The 24936-nt window shown below is 44.4% G+C and overlaps 1 protein-coding gene across 1 annotated transcript in view; it reads right to left on the minus strand.

Moving 5' to 3' along the window:
- Positions 1-24936, minus strand: part of LOC310865260 (protocadherin-15-like) — a gene marked incomplete at both ends in the record, with an annotated part of 422228 nt that overhangs the window by 132705 nt on the left and 264587 nt on the right. Inside the window, 3 exons of the mRNA XM_083774285.1 lie at positions 10865-10977; positions 13225-13365; positions 23647-23763. Coding sequence (XP_083630411.1) covers positions 10865-10977; positions 13225-13365; positions 23647-23763 — 371 coding nt within the window. The remainder of the gene's footprint in view (positions 1-10864; positions 10978-13224; positions 13366-23646; positions 23764-24936) is intronic.

Here is a 24936-nt window from a genome sequence, read left to right on the forward strand (position 1 = left end):
AAAACCACTTAAAACCCGGCCATTCCATGCAGCCTGGCAAAAATGGAAAATCTACAAAGCATTGCAATGCAATGCAACGTTATGAGCTTGTAGATCTGCATAATCTGGATCGGCATGTAGCCTACTGTAGGCCGTTTCTACCATGGGAGTCCTACGGGGTCCAGCCACGGAAGCAGAAATAAGGTAGAAATATATTATTTTTAAAGCTGGATTAATGCTCTTTAATCATTAAATAGCTATTCTCGAGATATCTCGAGATTGCACAGATTGGGTTAATGGTAAACATGTCATCACTTGCACAGGAAACCGGGTTCAAATCCAGGGTAGAAGAGGAAAGTTACAGCTTTAAGTATTTTTTTTTTTTTCATTTTTTTTTTCACTCTTTTGGTTTTTTCATTCGAAAGGTACTCCAGTACTTTAACTCAAGTACAAATTTGACCAGGGACAGCGTACATTTTATCTGACTGGGGGATTAAGTAGGCTACGTATTGAGCCCGCCACTGATAATACCTGCAAAAAGGATGCGGTGAGACTGTGATTGTTTGGAATAACCTTTCCTTGTCGTCTCTGTCGGGTATGTAAACCTCACAATGTCCCAAACTGTTTTTCAAAAATAGCAGATCTACAAGCTCATATCGCGCCACCGAGTGGCGCGATACGAGCTTGTAGGTCTGCTATTTTAGAAAAATCGAAGAGTGACTGACATTTTTAGAATCTGATCTCAGGTCAGAATGGGTTCCTCAGACCAGTGTGTGTCCGGCGGAAACCTCGTATGAATCTGATCTCAGGTCAGAATGGGTTAATTTTCAGGTTTTGAATTCAAAACCAGCAAAAGTAGCAGATCTAGGAGCTCAAAAACACGTGGCTTCGAGATGCTTGCAGATCTGCTATGCCTTTGATGCTTCTGTGGGATGCTGTAGGCTGATGAAGCGAGGCATTCATTCACGGGAAGAAAACACAAAAGGTTTCTGGCCGACAGAGGGGATTTGCTGTCTGATTGATGGCTGCGGAGTGGGTAAAGGTCAACGTGACGCCTCGTGTGGCTACGGCTCTGGACCATACATGGGCCACATGCGGCCGCCACCATTACTTAATGCGGCCCGCAGGTTACTGATATATTATTGATTTCAGCAAATTACTAGTATTAAAATGTTTTTTTTTTTTTATGTCCAATGTATTTGTATTTAGTTCATAAGGTTAACATAACTATAACTAAAATGCATTTGAAATGAAATAAAAAAGATTACTTCTCAGGACTCCAATTCAAAAATAGCAAATACTGATTCTAAAATCCTGACCTAAGTTTTCAGAAAATCTTCAAATATGTATTAAAAAAAGTACAAAATATTTATGTTGCTATATATACTGTATATTTATTATACTGTACCAAAACGGGTTCAAGTACAGTACTTGAGTAAATGTACCTTTACTTTGCACCACTGGTCACAGCAGTTCTGCCGTCTCTGGACAGCCCTCTGTCACAGGTATTGGCTCAACAGCTATTAGAGAGCCAGACACACACACACACACGCACACGCACACACACACACACACACGCACACACACACACACACACACACACACACACACACACACACACACACACACACACACACACACACACACAATACTCCCACTGCAGGCTCACATCTATAGGAACTTTAACAAGGCTGTTGCCATGGTTTAGAAAAACACAAGGACATGGTTAGCAGCAGGGGGTCCACCTACAGCATGCTTTCTATGGCATAGGCAGCTCCCGGCAGGATCCGCCGGGAGAATCTAGACGGAGCTGCGCGGCATGAGACTAATTAATTAGAGCGACAGATAGAGAGAGAGGAGTGTCTGTGTGTAGTGTACGTGTGTGTGTGTGTCAATTTAACAAAGGTGCAGACGATCAGAAATCAGCAGAGAGTGATCGACGCTTGCGCTACTCTATGCCAAATTGAAGTGGACTCGGTCCCAGACCTTTTGAGTGGTGCAACCACTCCCTTACGGAGCTATGTGTGTGTCTGGCTGGCCATGGGTATCTGGCTGGCTGGGTGCGTCTGAGCATGAAAACAGCATGGTTGTTTTTTTACCACCTGTGCGCAACCTAACACACACACACACACACACAAACACACACGCACATATTAACTGTATATATGATGATTTCAGGTGTGCCAGTACAGTGACAGTAGGGTACAGTAGAGGGACCTCCACACGGTAACTGTCATTTCTCAACCGTTTCGGACGCGGGGTGGCTCGCCGGAATCGGCCCGGCACCCTGCGTGCGTTCATGTGGGTCTGGGACGTTTTTGAAAATGTCTTGCCTTTAATGACATGCTCAAAACAAGTTGAAAGTAAGTGTGATTGAGCCTGTTGGGCACCTCAACCACGGCTGATCGAGGGCTGACGCATTTTTATGCATTGTGCTGTACGCGTTATCTCTCTGACTAGATGACTCTGTGCCAGACATGCTTGGTGATTAGTGGGGGCACCTGTCTGCCAGACATGCTTGGTGATTAGTGGGGGCACCTGTCTGCCCAGACATGCTTGGTGATTAGTGGGGGCACCTGTCTGCCAGACATGCTTGGTGATTAGTGGGGGCACCTGTCTGCCAGACATGCTTGGTGATTAGTGGGGGCACCTGTCTGCCCAGACATGCTTGGTGATTAGTGGGGGCACCTGTCTGCCAGACATGCTTGGTGATTAGTGGGGGCACCTGTCTGCCCAGACATGCTTGGTGATTAGTGGGGGCACCTGTCTGCCAGACATGCTTGGTGATTAGTGGGGGCACCTGTCTGCCCAGACATGCTTGGTGATTAGTGGGGGCACCTGTCTGCCAGACATGCTTGGTGATTAGTGGGGGCACCTGTCTGCCAGACATGCTTGGTGATTAGTGGGGGCACCTGTCTACCAGACATGCTTGGTGATTAGTGGGGGCACCTGTCTACCAGACATGCTTGGTGATTAGTGGGGGCACCTGTCTGCCAGACATGCTTGGTGATTAGTGGGGCACCTGTCTACCAGACATGCTTGGTGATTAGTGGGGGCACCTGTCTACCAGACATGCTTGGTGATTAGTGGGGGCACCTGTCTGCCAGACATGCTTGGTGATTAGTGGGGCACCTGTCTACCAGACATGCTTGGTGATTAGTGGGGGCACCTGTCTACCAGACATGCTTGGTGATTAGTGGGGGCACCTGTCTGCCAGACATGCTTGGTGATTAGTGGGGGCACCTGTCTACCAGACATGCTTGGTGATTAGTGGGGGCACCTGTCTGCCAGACATGCTTGGTGATTAGTGGGGGAACCTGTCTGCTGTGTTTGTTTGTTTGTCGATACGTGGCTTAATACTAGATAAACGGTATGCTCAATGCTGACATGGCTGCTTTACCCACGTGAACAGTTTAACCCAGGGTGTCAGGCTCAGGGTGCTCAAGCTGTGGGTATGAGGTGTAAGAGTTTAACGCTACAGGGAATGTGGACAGTGTTATAATACCCCACATCTCATACAGTACGAGGAAAAGTGAGTGAATTAAGGGCTTGGCAGGTGAAGGCGAGCAGACTTATTACTGTTGTTGCGCCCGGAGTGTGTGCTCTGCTCTGCTAGCAAAATCATGTAAAAACAATAGAACAACAATAGAAACTGCCACTGCTGCTGCTGCGTGGACACAAACACGGCAATTAAATCAATGGGGCGACCAATGGTTTGAGACCGAAGTCGATGTACTGTAATAGATGACTAATGATCATTTAATTACACAGAACCAAAACCTCACACTGAATCAATCAAGTGCACGTGCACAAACATGCACACGCACAGACAACACACTAGGAAAGAAAGGCAAAGGCCGCTCTACAGGCCGATCTACAAGCCCTTCGCAAGCTATACAAAGCTTCGCACCGAGCTACAAGCTTCGCACCACATTTCAAGCTTGCAGATCTTCTACTTTTGATGCTTTTTTAAAATCACAAAAAGTTACATTATGGATATACTGTACAGTAGGAGGTTTCTGCACGAGAGAGAGAGAGAGAGAGAGAGAGAGAGAGAGAGAGAGAGAGAGAGAGAGAGAGAGAGAGAGAGAGAGAGAGAGTAAGAGGAAAAGTGAGTGAATTGGGGGCTTGGCAGGTGAAGCCGAGAGGCGAGCAAACTGCGACGTGTCAAGGGAAAGAAGTGAGTGTCATGTGATTGGGAATAGATTGTGAAGGCAGTGGGGGAGATAAGCAGCAGGCAGCCAAAGAAACACAGTGCTCAGCTGCACATTTTGCAGCATGGCCAGTGAGTCTCCTCCATAATACAGGAGGGGAGGGGAGGGGAGGGGAGGGGAGGGGAGGGGAGGGGAGGGGAGGGGAGGGGAGAGGAGAGGAGAGGAGAGGAGAGGAGAGGAGAGGAGAGGAGAGGAGAGGAGAGGAGAGGAGAGGAGAGGAGAGGAGAGGAGAGGAGAGGAGAGGAGAGGAGAGGAGAGGAAATACGTTTATTCTGCTCCACTACATCTAGGATCCAACTATTGTACTTTTACTCCACTACATTTATTTGAAAACCTTAGTTACTTTACTTTGTAGATTTTGATTATTACTACAAACCATGCAGCCCTACAGTATATACATTTCGGCCACTTGCCAAACTACAAACTCACAGTGTGTCTCTGAAAAAAAGCAGGTGGCTGCACCCGCTGATAGCGGTGCTCACAACAGTGCGAGCTCTTTTTCTCTTTCACAACAATGACTGTACATACGGCACGCTCCACTTTCCCCTCTGACAGATGGGAGAGAGTAGAGACCCACCGTAAAGCCTGCGCAGAAATCACTAAGTCATGCAGGCAACGCCGCAGCGGAGGTGTTTTAATTGTGTGCTCTGGAGCTCTAGGCACAGCTTATACACAGATTGCCACGCTAACAAAGTGCCATCGCTTCACACAAAAGTATTGCGAGGCGTGTGTTTCCTCTGGGTTTGCCCAGAACCGAACGGTTTGGCGAGACAGTAGAGGAAGAACAGTGGTGACACACACACACACACACACATCCGTGAGGGATGTTTCAGACAGAGCAGTGATTGTCAAACATTTTCATGTCCATGGACCCCCAAAATGTATTTGGCCATGCATGAAAAGATGATTAACCCATTCTGACCTGAGATCAGATTCATACGAGGTTTCCACTGGACACACACTGGTCTGATTAACCCATTCTGACCTGAGATCAGATTAAAAAAAATGTCAGTCGTTCTTCGATTATTCAAAAAATAGCAGACCTACAAGCTCGTATCGCGCCACTCGGTGGCGCGATATGAGCTTGTAGATCTGCTATTTTTAAATAGCTAAAGCACGACACGATGCTAACACCAAAATTGGTGCCCGGTCAGAATGGGTTAAGGGCATCATACTGTCACTTTGGGGCCTATAACCCAATAAAACCCTTAATTGGTGCGGTGTAGTTTAGCTTATTATGAAGAATTAATTTGGTATATATTTTATTTGAACTCGTAGCAACTGGCGAGACAAAACTAGCAGTAATACTCGATCGAGCATGTAAATGGGCATTGGGGGGGACCCAAAACGGCACCGGAAAACGAAACCACCGTATGTTGTTTTTGGTATCTGTGGCTATAGACCGGATCACACAGGCCAGTTTGGAACGAATACCAGGCTTTCCTCCGAGCTGGAAGAAAAGCAAGCACTACACACACACACACACACACACACACACACACACACACACACACACACACACACACACACACACACTCAGCTGAAGTGTTGAAAGGTTGGGCAGGACTTATGCTGACTGTTTAACGCATAAAAGCCATCTGAAATTCTATTAGAAAAGTGTGTGAAGTCTCCCCCACCTTGACTGTGACTGATCTGTCTACACGTGTTGAATCAATCCACTTCCTAACCAGCTTTGCTTTAACCCATTCTGAACGGGCACCCATTTTGGTGTCTGCATCATGTCGTGCTTTAGCTATTTAAAAATAGCAGATCTACAAGCTCATATCGCGCCACCGAGTGGCGCGATACGAGCTTGTAGGTCTGCTATTTTTGAAAAAAATCGAAGAACGACTGACATTTTTAGAATCTGATCTCAGGTCAGAATGGGTTCATCAGACCAGTGTGTGTCCGGCGGAAACTTCGTATGAATCTGATCTCAGGTCAGAATGCTTTAAAGGTCTCAGGGCCAACCCAGGCTACATACCGCAACACTACAAACACGGAACTTTGTACGGCAAGCACGCGCACACAGACATCAAAAGGGGGCTTGATCCCCTGCCCTTTTACCAGTCTGTAAAACACTGCCGTGAAAGAAATGCAAATGCCCCCCTTTCCCTTAGGCAGCATGACAAGTGCTGACATTTTGACCATTGAGCTCATATAGCCTGAGCCTGTTTGCTGTTTTGGGATGAATTAAATCCGCTTCTGTGTCTAGGCGAGACATGCCCTTTTGATACAGATTGGACAAAATAATATTCATTAAAAAAAAGTTACACATTACAGATTCAAGTACAAAGTTGTTCCTTACTTAGTTTAACTTTTGTTTTCAAATTATGATGCTTTGTATAGTCCTGTGAATATTAACCTAATATTAAAGGAGAATTCCATACTAAAAGGCTTTCTTACCTTTCTTTGTAGTTGTTACGTCCCCACCAAAGAGGTCCAGGTGTTATTTCGTGCAAAAGCTCCTTATTGGCTATTTCCCCTACCATAAGCCCTAAATGAATTGCATTGAATTAAATGGGAATTGAATGGGGCTATGGGGTGTTGTGCTAATTTGCTTATTTCCATCGCTCAAAATTATAATTTCTTTGTATATATCCTCTCTTCATAATGTAAATAATATCCCAAGTGTCACACTTTACTGCTTCTTTCGATGGAAATAAGCAAACTAGCATAACACCCCATAGCCCCATTCAATTCCCATTCAATGCAATGCAATTCATTGAGGGCTTATGGTAGGGAAAATAGCCAATAAGGAGTTTTTGCACAAAAAAAACACCTGGACCTCTTTGGTGGGGACGTAACGACTACAAAGAAAGGTAAGAAAGATAAGAAAGCATTCTAGCATGGAATTCTCCTTTAACTCTGATGGCCGTTATTTGCAGAATACATTATTGATAATGCAACAAGTTCCTGTCGCATTCTCACAATAGCTTTAAAGTTGCAGTATATTTTGCGTAATGGAGCGGAGGCGCCGCTCAAAAGAGCAGATCTACAAGCTCAGCTATTTTCAAATGACCAAAATGCATATAGGGCTGAAGTGGTTAATGGATGTTTTGCAATAACAATCTACAAAGTAAGTAAGTTTTCAAATAATTGTAGTGGAGTGGAGTAAAAGTACAATATTTGCCTCTGAGATGTAGTGGAGTAGATGTAAAAGTACTGGAAATCGGAAATACTCAAGTAAAGTACAAATAACTCAAAATTGTACTTAACCCCTTTTGGTGTTAGTATTATGTTATGCTTTAGCTATTGAAAAATAGCAGATCTGGTTGTTTTTTTGTCTGTCTTTTTCTGCCCACTCTTTTCTTTCTGTCCTCCTGAAATGTTACAATCTGAAGTGATATTGCCCTGTTTGTCCCTGTTTAAGTGTGGACTTGATGTCACATGAAAAAGGACTATACAGAGACATTGGAGTTGGAGCCACATGGAGGGGGGATGAGGGAGGGAAGAGGGGTGGGAGAAAAAAAAGAGGAAAAATCTTGGGAATTGCTCGTGTGTCATATGTGAAAATGTTATCTGTAATGTACTGCTCTTTCCAAATAAAACAAATATTATTAAAACAAACGAAAAAATGAAAAATCGACTGACAGAAACCTAGCTTTTTCAGAAAACTGTCAGGATGTAGAAGACATTTTTAGAATCTGATCTCAGGTCAAAATGGGTTAAGTAAATGTACTTAGTTACTTTCCACCACTGCCCAACACAGCCCCAACACACACAGTCACAGGGTTCTCACAGTACACCGCCAAGTACAGTACAGCCACAACACACACCGTCACAGGGTTCTCACAGCACACCGCCAAGTACAGCCCCAACACACACAGTCACAGGGTTCTCACAGCACACCGCCAAGTACAGCCACAACACACACAGTCACAGGGTTCTCACAGCACACCGCCAAGTACAGCCCCAACACACACAGTCACAGGGTTCTCACAGTACACCACCAAGTACAGACCCAACACACACAGTCACAGGGTTCTCACAGTACACCACCAAGTACAGCCACAACACACACAGTCACAGGGTTCTCACAGTATACCACCAAGTACAGCCTCAACACACACAGTCACAGGGTTCTCACAGTATACCACCAAGTACAGCCACAACACACACAGTCACAGGGTTCTCACAGTATACCACCAAGTACAGCCTCAACACACACAGTCACAGGGTTCTCACAGTACACCACCAAGTACAGCCACAACACACACCGTCACAGGGTTCTCACAGCACACCGCCAAGTACAGCCACAACACACACCGTCACAGGGTTCTCACAGCACACCGCCAAGTACAGCCCCAACACACACAGTCACAGGGTTCTCACAGCACACCGCCAAGTACAGCCACAACACACACAGTCACAGGGTTCTCACAGCACACCGCCAAGTACAGCCCCAACACACACAGTCACAGGGTTCTCACAGTACACCACCAAGTACAGACCCAACACACACAGTCACAGGGTTCTCACAGTACACCACCAAGTACAGCCACAACACACACAGTCACAGGGTTCTCACAGTATACCACCAAGTACAGCCACAACACACACAGTCACAGGGTTCTCACAGTATACCACCAAGTACAGCCACAACACACACAGTCACAGGGTTCTCACAGTATACCACCAAGTACAGCCACAACACACACAGTCACAGGGTTCTCACAGTATACCACCAAGTACAGCCACAACACACACAGTCACAGGGTTCTCACAGTATACCACCAAGTACAGCCACAACACACACAGTCACAGGGTTCTCACAGTACACCACCAAGTACAGCCACAACACACACAGTCACAGGGTTCTCACAGTACACCACCAAGTACAGCCTCAACACACACAGTCACAGGGTTCTCACAGTACACCGCCAAGTACAGCCACAACAAACACAGTCACAGGGTTCTCACAGTACACCACCAAGTACAGCCTCAACACACACAGTCACAGGGTTCTCACAGTACACCGCCAAGTACAGACCCAACACACACAGTCACAGGGTTCTCACAGTACACCACCAAGTACAGACCCAACACACACAGTCACAGGGTTCTCACAGTACACCACCAAGTACAGCCTCAACACACACAGTCACAGGGTTCTCACAGTACACCAAGTACAGCCTCAACACACACAGTCACAGGGTTCTCACAGTACACCACCAAGTACAGACACAACACACATAGTCACAGGGTTCTCACAGTACACCACCAAGTACAGACACAACACACACAGTCACAGGGTTCTCACAGTACACCACCAAGTACAGCCTCAACACACACAGTCACAGGGTTCTCACAGCACACCACCAAGTACAGCCTCAACACACACAGTCACAGGGTTCTCACAGCACACCGCCAAGTACAGACACAACACGGTACAAGCTTAGGCAAAGAACGCGAGCAAACCCACAGACACAGTGGAATCCAGAGCTACACGTTCTAAACACCTGCCCACTACACTGAGAAGACATCAGACACACATTCTTCCCACAGATTGCACACACCCCAAAGGGAGTTTGGAAACATAGTAAGTAGCCTTGCCGAGCCATGAGGCCCATAGGTCAGGAGCCTATCTCATAGGGCAGGAGCCTATCAGGAGCCTATCTAGCGTGAGGCAGCTTGATGTACAAGTACATCCCCTGGACATGACGCTAGTACAGTATGTCGCAGGGACTTACCCCCAATCCAACCCTTGATGCTGAGTGTCAAGCAGGGAGGCACTGGGTCCCATTTTTAGAGTCTTTGGTATGACCCGGCCGGGGATCGAACCCCGACCTCCCAGTCTCAGGGCGGACACTCTAACCACAAGGCCACTGAGCTGGCTTCTGAACTGTTGCGATAAAAGGTTAGCCAACCTGTACCGAGTAGACCGCTAGACCTACTGCACATATAAACAAAGCTGCTTTGTATACTTTTCCAATAGACAATAAATGCTGCAATTTGTCCCAAAGTGAATGCAAAAGACTGGTTGTTTTGTTTCAAAAAGCCTTATACCGTTTGGCATTAACGACTTGTGATTTTTCAAAGTCGACTTGCTGCCAGTAAAAGTTGCAGTCGAGTCGACTCCTCGTCTGATGAGGTGATTATTATCAAGTGTCAGAGTTTGGAAGCGTTCGTCTTCAATAAAGCCACGTCCTGCATTATGGCAATTAAAACCCATTCTGACCGGGCACCCATTTTGGTGTTGGCATCATGTTATGCTTTAGCTATTTAAAAACAGCAGATCTACAAGCTCATATCGCGCCACCGAGTGGCGCGATACGAGCTTGTAGGTCTGCTATTTTTGAAAAATCGAAGAACGACTGACATTTTTTAGAATCTGATCTCAGGTCAGAATGGGTTCGTCAGACCAGTGTGTGTCCGGCGGAAACCTCGTATGAATCTGATCTCAGGTCAGAATGGGTAAAAAAACACAAGGTACGCAGGACCGTTGGGTGATTTCCAAATTCCAAATTCCAACGAGCACTTCCAAACTCCAATGCTAGTGCTGCTCATATCATATGTTCTGCCACTCAGTCTAGATGAGATTGGTGGAAAGATGTGCATATTCTCTATAGCACTATGACCTGGAGCTGCCTGCTACAGCTGTATAAGCATGTACCAGGTGAAGGAGTCTTCTCGGCTGAGGATCACCACCATGAGGAATAGTTCTTTACCTGAAGTCCTCCTGGGTGAAGATGGGGATGCGTGAGGGCTGCAGCACAGTGATCTCTACCACGGTGGTGTTGAACTTTATAGGATCCCCGTCATCATAGGCGATCACGTACAGCTGCAGAAGACCACACGCACGCACACACACACACATGTACACACACACATGTACACACACACACACACACACACACACACACACACACACACACACACACACACACACACACACACACACACACACACACACACACTGTCTTACACATTCATTGCAATAGTGTCTTCCAGGCAGTAGTATTGGCATGCTAATAAATAATTAAATAATATACACAAATGATGTGTATAGTGTTAAATTGCTCAAAGCTAACGGAATATAAATTACCGGTATAACTTTTTTACATGCAGATAGATAATTGGCCTTCCCACGCACCATATGCTTTCTCAAATGAATGATAAAGACATCACACGCCTAGCACTCATCAATATCTCATCAAAATATGAAGAGACCAGAGACCACATCACACCTGTCCTCCAAGATACACTGGCTCCCCGTCAAACAAATAATTCACTACTGTTACAGACTGCTGTCCTTCTGATTATTGTAATTATTATTGCATTTGGTTAATTTGGGAATAAGGGCGATAAGTTGGAATATGCTTTGTTTTGTGTTAGTTCTGAGTCATTATGTGACCCTTAGCGTTTGTTCGTCATTTCATTAGTCAGCTCCTAAGTTATTTATTGTCCAATTCCCTATTGTTATGCATTGTCCTGTTTATATTTCCCTATTTAATGTTACACCGTCCTTTGTGCATCCCGTAAGGGTATTTATTTAGTCACTTTTGTTTTGTGATCCAATTTATTGTGTTTTTATTAGTTAGGGTAGTTAGGTTTAGTAATTGTATTTCTGTTTCTCATGCGGTTAGGGACTTTATTTCTTAGTTTTCTATAATGTAAACGGACACCCTGAAGCCATTATGCACTTTTCTATCTCTGTCCAAAGGAAAAAAGGAGAGATAATAAAACAAATCATCTTTTGAAAAAGCTGATCTTCTGAAGGTCTGCAAGGCCTTCTATGTCTCTGCCCCCAACCTCTGGAATGCCCTCTCCCTCCTCTCCTTCAAAACCTCACTCAAAACCCACCTCTTCAAAATAGCTTTCCCCCACTGAGGTCTGGTTTAAGATGTCGCCCCATCCCTTGCTTAGCCTTTTATGTTTTTAACCTTGCAGTAATATTGTATTCGTTTTGCTTTGTTTTTTTTGTTTTGTTTTCTTGAATAAAGTTTGTTCCTAGTGTTTTATGTAAAGCGCTTTGGGTACTTAGAAAAGCGCTATATCATTTTGAGCTATTATTATCATTATTATTATTATTATCATCCTCTCAACCATCACGTTACAATCATGCCATCATTTTGAGCTATTATTATCATTATTATTATTATTATCATCCTCTCAACCATCACGTTACAATCATGCCATCTGGACGGAAATGCATAACTTTGAGATGGACAAAAAATGTTTTGTCCATTCAGCCGTTGCCGCATTAAACAATATATATTAATATTAATTAATTAATATTAATAATCACTCACAAAATGGTAAATGGTGTATTAACTGTACAGTATGTATGTAGGTAATGTATGTAAAGCGGCATTTATACAAAACGCTTTACAATGTGCATTTCATTAATCCATTCACAGGCACATTCAAACAGCGACGGCAGAGCTAACACAAGCTGTTAGTTTGGGATGGCTCCGGGTAGAATACCAATGGGATTGGTATTTAAGATAGTCAAAGAGACAGTGCCCTCAATAATACTCCAAAACTGTCTCACATGGGGATTCTATGTAAATTGCTTTTATTTTGTGCTGTATTTGTTGTTCTTTTGTGTTTGTTGTTATCCCACTGGCACAATAAAGGCTGGTGGTGATTATTACTGCAGGAAAAAAAAACAATAGTGTACTAATCATATCGTTGTCGTTAGGCAGAAACCTTGTATCTCCATGTTTCAACTTTGTTTTTCTCGGAAAAAACGAATGCCCGACTTCGTCGTGCAAAAAATGGCACATCTACACTTGGCTATTTCAGAAAAAAATAAAAAACAATAAAGTAAAAGTAGTTAAGTGTGTCTTTGCGTTTTATAAATAAGAACTACTGTACATTGGATCCACTATAGAACTCATGTTCTTTTTCAACTTGTGGATCTGCAGCTTTTGATACTACGTATGTGTGTGACGCTGTAGTACGATCAAGTAGGAAGTTAATTTACGCCATAACACAAAAAGTTAAGACTATGGAGTTTTCTGCCAGACCGCAACATTATGCTGCACACGCACGCACGCACACACGCACTCCACGCATCACTTACCAGAAAAACGAGCATAGGGTCTTCATTCAGGTTGACCTTGGTGACGATACGGCCGGTCTCCGGTTCCACGTCAAAGATGCTGCCACTGTATGGAGACAAGTCCTGGTCCACTCTGTAGCGCACTAAACTGGCCGGTGTACCCTGGAAAAGAATCACGCTATTAACACAGCCATTCACATAACTGGGCTGGTGTTCCCTGGAGGAAAGAACACATACTGCTATTAATAAATCATTCACAAAATGGTAAATGGTGTATTAAACTGTATGTATGTAGGTAATGTATGTAAAGCGGCCTTTATACAAAACGCTTTAAAATGTGCATTTCATTAATCCGTTCACAGGGACATTCAAACAGCGACGGCAGAGCTAACACAAGCTGTTAGTTTGGGATGGCTCCGGGTAGAATACCAATGGGATTGGTATTTAACCCATTCTGACCGGGCACCCATTTTGGTGTGGGCATCATGTTATGCTTTAGCTATTGAAAAATAGCAGATCTACAAGCTCATATCGCGCCACCGAGTGGCGCGATACGAGCTTGTAGGTCTGCTATTTTTGAAAAATCGAAGAGCGACTGACATTTTTTAGAATCTGATCTCAGGTCAGAATGGGTTCATCAGACCAGTGTGTGTCCGGCGGAAACCTCGTATGAATCTGATCTCAGGTCATAATGGGTAAAGATAGTCAAAGAGACAGTGCCCTCAATAATACTCCAAAGTGGCTGACACCCACACTGCTTCTCAAAGGCCTCCCCTTCCCGCCAGGGTTGAACGGGTTCAGTTCGTTTTTTTTCCCCCGCCTAATTTTGAACCAAATTAATTGGTTCAGATCCCTAGAAGTTGGTTCTTCAAAATACCTGAAACAGCTGAAAGTAGCAGATCTATCATATCAGGGGCCATTTATTTTGGGGGGGATATTCATCATGCAAAGTTCCTCTCTCTCTCTCTCTCTGCTAAACAACTCTTAAAGCTTGTCAGGAGCCGTCATTAGGCCCGACCCCTCCATCACATCCCCTGCTAATAAATCACTATTACTCCCTGATTAATACTTCACTTTATATTGGAATTAACGCATTAAACCCGAGAAAGCATCCACGTAATTTAGATTTTTATAGCATTGGCCATTCAAATTAAATTAAATTTAAAGGGAGCCTCCACACACTGCGAAAACACTGCGAATTATTCTTAATACTGTGCAAGCTTTCGGCCATAGACATTCCTCAGGCAAAAAGTCGTGGCTATAAGAAATGGCAGATCTACAAGCCTATACGGTGCATTACTTCGTGCCGCACTGCATTGTATGTATGATATTTTAGAAAAATCTTGAAAGTATTAATAATATTATTATTTCTTTGAGTGGTGCAACCACTCCTACAACCAGCAATGTCTGTGCGTATGCGTGTGTATCTGAGCACGAGTATATGACTTATTAGTACCAGTAGGGGGCGCCAGAAACAGAGAGAGGGATAGTGCTGCTAATGAGAGAGAGAGAGAGAGAGAGAGAGAGGGGAGAGGGGGGGGTGGGGGGGGGAATTGCACCACTCAGTTCACATGGGTGTGAGGGGTCACTGGCACAACACTTTTACAGAAAGGGGGGGCCCGCAGCCAAATACACATCGATTTGGGGGTTCTCCTTGGCATGCAAATGCTTTGAGAAACACTGATTTTGAAGGGCATTATTCGTATAGAATGTGCCTGAGGTCTTAATGGGTTAAAGCACGGCGCCATTCACAAGAAGCCCTCTGCTCTCCAGTGCTACTCACTTACATTCCTTAATGAGAGCTGGGACTCCAGTATGACCCTGTGATTAAGATTAATCACGCTCCCTGATTGCTGATTATCTCAGGGCCATCTTCTTCTCAAGCTGCAGTACAACATTGCATCCCCTCTGGACCCGGCACCACCACCACCACTGCCTCGGTCTGGTTCTGAAGAATATTTTTAACCCATTCTGACCGGGCACCCATTTTTGGTGTCGGCATCATGTTATGCTTTAGCTATTGAAAAATAGCAGATCTACAAGCTCATATCGCGCCACCGAGTGGCGCGATACGAGCTTGTAGGTCTGCTATTTTTGAAAAATCGAAGAGCGACTGACATTTTTTAGAATCTGATCTCAGGTCAGAATGGGTTCATCAGACCAGTGTGTGTCCAGTGGAAAACCTTCGTATGAATCTGATCTCAGGTCAGAACGGGTTAAAGCACCATGTTCCCCAGTGGTGGGACTGCGGTATACTCGCAATCTTTACTTAAAGTTCAGTCAGACAACTCTTAGAGTGAATTTAGAATATTATATTTATTGAGCATAATTGAGCATAGATAATATGAAGCATAGATTGGCGTCAGGGCTCGACTGTCCCTATTCATTCCCTGTAACATTAACATTTTAGTTAAATTATAACTTATAAGGCAAGTAGAGTTACAGGGAATGAATAAGAACCCCATGCAGGGGGGTCTAGAAACAGAGCCTGTACACAGGTGGATGCTGGGGAGGCGGTGGGATTTGCAAAAAACTTCATGAGCAGCAGGTTAACAGCAAGCGAGGCAGGGAGACAGCATTCTGACCTGAGATCAGATTCATACGAGGTTTCCGCCGGACACACACTGGTCTGATGAACCCATTCTGACCCGAGATCAGATTCTAAAAAATGTCAAGTCGTTCTTCGATTTAAAAAAAATAGCAGACCTACAAGCTCGTATCGCGCCACTCGGTGGCGCGATATGAGCTTGTAGATCTGCTATTTTTCAATAGCTAAAGCACGACATGATGCCGACACCAAAATGGGTGCCCGGTCAGAAAGGGTTAAACGTATCAATGCTGCAATGTAGAAATACTCTTTTGCGAGTAAAAGTCAGGAATTCAAAATGTACTTAAAGTACTTAAAGTATAGCCAAAGTAGAAAGTACTCATTATGTAGAATGTGCCCATTTTGCCCAAGTTTTCAAATGCATCTACAAGCTCACAATGCGTCGTAGGAGACCTGATTGTAGATCGGCTATTTTCGAATGGCCGAAATGTACGGTATATACTGTAGGGCTGAAGTGGTTGTTTGTAATAATAATCAACATGTTCGTGTTAACTATAGCTGTCAAATAATTGCTGTGGAGTAAAAGTACAATATTTGGATCTGAGATAGTGGAGTTGGAGTAGAAGTAAAAGTATTGGAAATTGGAAATACTCAAAGTACAAACACATCAACATTCCCTATACGCTCAGTGGTAGATTAAATACTCTGTTTAATATTTATGTAAAAATAGCAATGCCACAGTGTAAAATATTCAAAATGTGACTTCAGTAAAAGTCCAAAAATACTACAGTAAAATTGATGAGCTGGTAGATTTTTGAATAGCATGTCTCCCCCCTGCTCCGCTCCCTCCACTGGCTCCCGGTCGCTGCCCGCACAGAATACAAAACTCTGATGCTGGCATTCAAAGCAACCAAAGGTATGGCTCCCCCATATCTTACAAGTATGATTGAACCCTACAAACCCTCCCGCGCACTCAGATCAGCCAACGCAGGGAAGCTGGAAGTACCCTCACTAAAAACGCCGGGACAACGCTCCACACGTCCCAAACTCTTCTCCCTTCTGGCTCCAAAACTGTGGAATGCACTTCCCATTGCAGTCAGAACTGCAGCATCACTCCCAATCTTCTGCCGTAGCCTGAAAACCCACCTTTTCAGACTCCATCATGGCCCATAGCACTTACCCCTTACCCTAACCCCTTAGATAGCATTTCTGTTGGCTTAGATAGCATTTGACACAGACTTATAGCATGTTATGTAGACAGCACTATAATTGTATTGTATATAGTCATAGCACGCCATAGTACATATGTATAGCATAGTAGTAAATATGTATAGTTTATATGTATAGTGTATGTATAGTTTCATTATATAGATATTCCACTGTTACCTTCTTAGCTTACGCATGTTTCATGATAAATGCTTTTATGTGATGTATTCCCATGCTTTTGTTCTTGCTTAAATGTAAGTCGCTCTGGATTAAGAGCGTCTGCTAAATGCCTAAATTGTAAATTGTAAATTGAACGGGATCAGAATGGAGCTTCAGGGGTAAATTTGCATTATGCAAAGTACATGTAAGTACTAACTAACTGAAAGCTGCCACATTATTGTATTGCAGTACTACAAACAGTACAACTGCCTCTCTGAAGCAGTGGAGGAGAAGTGTCAGATAGCAGATCTAAACGTGTCACTTTGCGCCTCATTTCAAGCTTACGGATCTGCTACTGTCTGATGCATTCATGTGACGCTGTAGTGAGATCAAGTGTTAACCCATTCTGACCTGAGATCAGATTCATACGAGGTTTCCGCCGGACACACACTGGTCCTGATGAACCCATTCTGACCTGAGATCAGATTCTAAAAAATGTCAAGTCGCTCTTCGATTTTTCAAAAATAGCAGACCTACAAGCTCGTATCGCGCCACTCGGTGGCGCGATATGAGCTTGTAGATCTGCTATTTTTCAATAGCTAAAGCATGACATGATGCCGACACCAAAATGGGTGCCCGGTCAGAATGGGTTAATTTATGGCCGACAGCAACGATAAAGTATACTTGCAATCCTCAAGTAAAGTAAAGGCAGGCCTACCATGCAGGTACCACTTGCCTACGCTTTTCCTGATTGCACACCCAGAAAACAGACTAAACGCTGGGGGTAGTGAAGAGAGCTAAGCCCCCCTGTAGAGGCCTCCCACTGAGCAATTATAGACGTTGATTAGCGGTCGTTTAAACGTCTATATATAGACGTCTAATCAACCGCTAATCAACGTCTAATCTAAGAATAGACGTCTAAAAAAACTTTCATTTTTAGACGTTTTTTATCCCATTTTTAGACGGCCCTTTAGACGAATATTAGACGTCTATTAGACCAAAAAAATGCTGCATCCCTGGAGGTGAACGGTTTTTTTTTCTCGTAAATTCAAGCTTGGTCGTACTACAGCGACACACAAAAGCACCAAAAGTAAGAGATCTGAATGCTCGAAACACGACGTGACACGTCGTGGGGTCCACTTTTTACTCAACAGTGCCTAAATGGATACCAAACTGAACTGGAGGTCCTTGAATTTAGATAAATCTTAGGGAACCGTCACAGCTGTTAAGGATTTTTCTTGGGAAAAGGCCAACATATCACCAGGGGTTGGGGGGGTGGAGGCTAATTGCAGCACATAAATACATTAAATACAAACCACTTGGTTTACTCAACAGTGCCTAATGGATACCAAACTGAACTGGAGGTCCTTGAATTTAGAAAATAAAATAAAAAAATCTTAGGGAACCATCACAGCTGCGAAGGATTTTCTTGGGAAAAGGCCAACATATCACCAGGGGGTTTGGGGGGGGAGGGGTGGAGGCTCACTGCAGCACATAAATACATAAAAGATGCCTGTCAGCACGGCACAGGCTTTTCGGTGACAACATCACTATCGTCTCCGTTGGCTGTGTAAACCTCATATGTCCAAAACTAGTTGTTATACTTTTCAGGATTCAAATAAAAAAACAGCAGCAGATCGACAAGCAGATGCTACTTTTTCATGCTCTCGTTTGACGCCGTAGTGTGATCACGTATAGGCGGGCGTTAATTTATGAAAAAAAGCTGAAAAAATTAAATTAAATTAAACGGGAGATAAGAGGTTTCCGGCTAGACATTTCTGCCCCCCCCCCCCCCTCCCTCACCCAAGGCAGTGGTGGAATATTATGGGCAGTCTTGTGGATCACGATATATCATTCGCTGACTGTTTTCCTATTTTTAACCCATTCTGACCGGGCACCCATTTTGGTGTCGGCATCATGTTATGCTTTAGCTATTTAAAAATAGCAGATCTACAAGCTCATATCGCGCCACCGAGTGGCACGATACAAGCTTGTAGGTCTGCTATTTTTTGAAAAATCGAAGAACGACTGACATTTTTTAGAATCTGATCTCAGGTCAGAATGGGTTCATCAGACCAGTGTGTGTCCGGCGGAAACCTCGTATGAATCTGATCTCAGGTCAGAATGGGTTAAACTCAACCGGCCCATGGTGGCATGCTGCCCAGAATGGGGGGAGGATAGGCTACACTACAGTACAGTCTAGTTGTTAAAGGTACTGAAGTGGCAATAGGTTGTTGGTCTGCTTTCCTGGCTCACTGGTGCACAACCATAGAGCTGTCGGACAGAGGGAGATAATCCATGAAGATAATCCATGAAGAGAACAAGACGGGAGGCAGGTCAACCCTTTACAGCCGGGAACGCACCGGTGTCGTTTTAGCTACATTATATGGGTCTGTGTGTCAGGATATATATATATTTTTTAAACACACTTCGCTACTCAATCCGGCACTCACTTCATGCATGCGCATATACCCTCTATGCATACTGTACACAGTAAGAGGTCCTTGACATGGAAAAAGTTGGGGGACCGCATGCAATTCAGACAGGGCATGTCGGACTATAGCGTCTGCTCCCGTGCTTGCGGTTATGGTTAGGTCAGGAGATGAGGTGGGTACAGTATACAGTATACAGTGTGTGTAATGTGCATCGGGGTGCACGGTTCCGGCTAAAATAGTCTATATAAAGGAATAGCAGCACTCACTTTGATCCTTGTTTAATACAGCAGAACATGCAGGACATTTCGGCCCACAGGCCTTTCCTCAGCGTGAAACCACATAACATAGGAACATACTGAAGGTTTTTTCCAGAGAACTGTGCAACTGATTTTTGAAGACATTTTTCTTTTTTAGAAGCGGCCTCGGGGTCTTATCCCATTCTGACCGGGCACCCATTTTGGTGTCGGCATCATGTTATGCTTTAGCTATTTAAAAATAGCAGATCTACAAGCTCGTATCGCGCCACCGAGTGGCGCGATACGAGCTTGTAGGTCTGCTATTTTTGAAAAAAATCGAAGAACGACTGACATTTTTTTTAGAATCTGATCTCAGGTCAGAATGGGTTCATCAGACCAGTGTGTGTCTGGCGGAAACCTCCGTATGAATCTGATCTCAGGTCAGAATGTTTTAATGGATTGATCGGGCTGGAGACGCAGCGGGACTTCTCGTGTGACGCACAGCAGCAGCGGCAGCGGGACGTCGGAAACCAGAGGTAGTTACATGTCTCATGTCATGTTGACCTTTATATGGCTGGGGGAAAGGGGATTGGCTGGGCTTGAGAATTGGGGTGGACAAAACGTTGACCAATCAGCTAAAGCAACAGGGGCCATCACCATGCTCGCTTGTGATCAGTGGTGGAGAAAGTACCAAAATGATTTACTTAAGTAAAGGTTACGGTTCTTATCAGTACAGTCACTGCTTAGTGCATATATCACACATTACATGAACATGTGCATCTCTCTCTCTCTCTCTCTCTCTCTCTCTCTTATTGTGTAGCATCTTGCAGTGACCCATTATGTTGCGATACGTGTATTGTAGCCCTATCGACGCCCACCACTGCGTGTGTGTGTGTGTGCACCTGTGGCACATGTGTGTGCACATGTGTGCGCACGTGTGCTTGCGTTTAGTCTGACGCTAATATTCTTCATGCAGTCTTACACTACATTGTTCTCCCAACGCAAGCGTTCCTCCCGTCTGAAACTAAACTTTGCCAATCGCAGATTTGAACGGCTCATTTAACAAGAGCCGAGCACGTCTTGTGAGGAGACGGATAGCCGCCTATACAGTAGAAGTGAGTGAGCGTGTAGAAATAATGCCGTCTCACTAAAGGTCTATAAAATATTAGGGCGGGCTGAACCGCTTAATGAAGGCAGTCGCACTTTGTCACCGCGTCGACGACGCGGAACCAAAAATATTCCCGGGGGGACGAAATAACCTTGTTCTCCGCTATTTATTAAGCCCCGCGAAGGTGTCTCTTTCTTTGTTTCATCCTTAATGGCCTCGTAGCTTCCTACTGACAGAAAGTCACGCTGTAAAGTCAGTTATCCTATTCTGACCGGGCACCCATTTTGGTGTCGGCATCATGTTATGCTTTAGCTATTTAAAAATAGCAGATCTACAAGCTCATATCGCGCCACCGAGTGGCGCGATACGAGCTTGTAGGTCTGCTATTTTGGAAAAATCGAAGAGCGACTGACATTTTTAGAATCTGATCTCAGGTCAGAATGGGTTCATCAGACCAGCGTGTGTCCGGCGGAAACCTGGTATGAATCTGATCTCAGGTCAGAATGGGTTATATAGCGGCGGTGTGCCGTGCGCCGCATTCGAGGGAAAACAAAACAAAAATAACACCATCCCTATCCCCCATTCCTTCTCAACAACGATGATTACCTTTGCTCCTGTGGTGCCTTGTTGTAAGATAGCAAAATAATTCCTGAGAGCACCACCACCAACTACGGTGTCACACCGCGCCATGTCTATTCTGGCGTATGTGTAATTTCCTCCTCCACTTTAAGTAGAAATAGTTCACACAGGCACAGCGACCCCCAGGAGAAGCCTCTCAGATGGATTATTAAAGTGGAGCAACAGAGGCGGTGCGGCATAACCACCACACGCCGCCGGCCTCAAACCTCGTATGTACAAAAAAAAAAAGGTTCTTTTTCAGGAAAACATCTCTGTCAGTTGGAACCCTCACATGTAAAACGAAAATAAAAAAATAAAAAAATGTGTCGCTTCGTGACACGTTTCGAGCTTGCCGATCTGCTGCGCATTTTCATTCATTCGTTCAATCAATCAATCAATCAATCAATCACAACGTATGTGACATGTGTGTGAGCTTGTAGATCAGCCTGTAGAAAATACAACGAGGTAGGGCGTTAATTTATGGAAAAAAAGGTTAAGTTAAGAGTAGGAGATACGACGATGGAGACGAAGAACGACGACTCACGCGTGAGCACCGGTGAACACGCCATGCTCGTGTCAAAATCAAATCATGTCCCGCTATCTTCCATGGGTCACTATGGTTACTGCACGGTGGTGATGGAGACTGTGGAAGTGCCCCTTAACCCATTCTGACCTGGGATCAGATTCATACGAGGTTTCCACCGGACACACACTGGTCTGATGAACCCATTCTGACCTGAGATCAGATTCTAAAAATGTCAGTCGTTCTTCGATTTTTCAAAAAATAGCAGACCTACAAGCTCGTATCGCGCCACTCGGTGGCGCGATATGAGCTTGTAGATCTGCTATTTTTCAATAGCTAAAGCATAACATGATGCCAACACCAAAATGGGTGCCCGGTCAGAATGGGTTAAGACACCTAGCCTGCCGCAGCCTGTGTGATTTCTGGTCTAGAGGGGGCGGGTAGCCGGTCAAAAACAGGTGGTGGATCCTATTGGTTCACCAATTATCATATCATTATAATATGTAATGTCAAACATAAAAAAGAGCAAATCTACAAGCTCACAATGAATCCATATGTGACGTGTTGTGAGCTTGTATTTCAGCTATTTTCACACAGCACTGGTACAAGCAGTGGCTCAGGGGTAGAATTGTAACTCTCAGTCCCGGCATATAGTAGTTCCGGAGTGGTTTCCAACGGATTTTGTGGCCCTGGTCTAGGGGGGGTCTGATCGAGGGTAGCTACTGGGATTTAAGTTGGGACTTGATCACCCTGGCTGGGTCACCTGAGCGAGGGCGTATGATGTCCACGAGACCCGAAACCCCGATGACCTTGGGATACATCACTGAGGATACGTCCCAGTTGCATCCATGCGATGCATTTTCGTTCTCAGTTATTTTCACACCACACTGGTACAAGCAGTGGACTCAGGGGTAGAGTGGCCGGATGGAAGGTTAAAGGGACACTTCACCCTTTTTGCAAAAAAATATATGTTAATGACGTTTAGAAGCTTTAGAACACTTTTCTGGGGGTCTTTATGTGTGTAATATGTGGTTTCAGATATTTTAGATTGTAGCAGTGAGCCCAGTGTCTCTGATGTCATGGACACTGGGCTCACTTCCTTCCTGGACTACAATTCCCATAATACTTTGGTGCACTGCTCCTCCTTGTGGATAGGGGAGGTCTGTCTTACTGAGACCACATGTAGTCCAGGAAGTAAGTGATCCCAGTGTCCATGACATCAGAGACACTGGGCTCACTGCTACAATCTAAAATATCTAAAACCACATATTACACACATAAAGACCCCCCAGGAAAGTGTTCTAAAGCTCCTAAATGTCATTAACATATATTTTTTAGCAAAAAGGGTGAAGTGTCCCTTTAAGGAAGGCTAAACAAAGGCTAAAGAAAGATAGGGCTTACAGTTGCAACACACGTCCCTACACGTCAACAACGATCACATCAATAGCCACGGGGAGTCCATGTGGACCCTCACGGTTCCTTGAGGGGGTTCCAAATGGATCCATATACAGGTCTGTAATGGAACCCAATGGACCCTTTGGTTCCATGCTTATAATACTCTTCAGAGCTTGAAATTAAAAGGTCAACAATGATCATGTCAAGTCACTCACCTCAGGGTCCTCGTCTTCGGCCCGCACTCTTGCGATGAGTGTCCCTTTGTCTGCGTTGGGCGCCACCATGCCCTTATACAAGGGTCGGGTGAAGATGGGGGCAAAGTCATTCAAATCCTGGAAAAAGAATAACAAGACAAGAAAGAAATGTGGAATAAATACGGATTGATTGCTGCTATAGTATTTATGGTGTCAGCATCATGTTATGCTTTAGCTATTGAAAAATAGCAGATCTACAAGCTCATATCGCGCCACCGAGTGGCGCGATACGAGCTTGTAGGTCTGCTATTTTTGAAAAATCGAAGAACGACTGACATTTCTAGAATCCGATCTCAGGTGAGAATGGGTTCATCAGACCAGTGGGTGTCCAGTGGAAACCTTGTATGAATCTGATCTCAGGTCAGAATGGGTTCATTCAGTCAGTCCTCATGTGTCCCTATAGTCAGAACCTCTGGATATGTGAGTGGTCTTGTTCCACAAAATAGTCTAGTCAAACAGTCCAGTGCACTTTGACAGCGTGTCCTACTGTCCTGTATTACTTGAAAGCAATTCTGCACTTTATATATAAGTAACTTTAGTCACAAATCTGTACTGCTCCATATAAACACTGACAAACCTTTTTACATTGTTCTTGTGCGTTATGTTTTTTTTTCTGCCTGCTATAACAATAAATGTATAGTTGCACCGCTCAGTTCACACAGATGTGATTTTTTTAAATATATTGTGTGGAGACTGCAGATGTAAACTAGCATCTTTGCTAAGTCCGTTTTTATGTTGCATTCACATGTAATGTCACTTAATAATTATGTCTTGTCCAAATAAACAAATACATTAAAAGTAAACTTGATGACCAAGGTAGTCTCTACAGAAGAATATCCTAAATTACCTGCTCTTTTGGCTCAGCGTCCAGCAAAGCCGAGCTTCTCCATTAAAGAGTATAAAAAATAAACTCAGGTCGCTTACGTGAGCTTGCAGATCGGCTAATTCCAAATAGTCGATGTCTAAAGTGCTCTCAGACTACTGTAAGTAGCTTCTTTCGGGCTTGATTTCATAAACTCCAGTGGATCTTGAGGAGGGCTCAGGGTAATGTGGAAGCCAATATATTGCCACGGTGATAGATACGGCTTGAAACGGAATATACGCTGGTAAATTAATTTAGCACTATTGCTCCTTCACTGATGCTGTCTGCTGCATACTGAATGGGAAATATTGGAACAGGGAAGATTCTGAATCTGTGACAGTACAGTGGAAATAATATATGGGCGAAACTAAACGTAATTCAACAATTTA

The sequence above is a fragment of the Protomyctophum parallelum genome (assembly GCF_964188405.1).
Source record: "Protomyctophum parallelum genome assembly, chromosome: 10".
Taxonomy (NCBI): domain Eukaryota; kingdom Metazoa; phylum Chordata; class Actinopteri; order Myctophiformes; family Myctophidae; genus Protomyctophum; species Protomyctophum parallelum.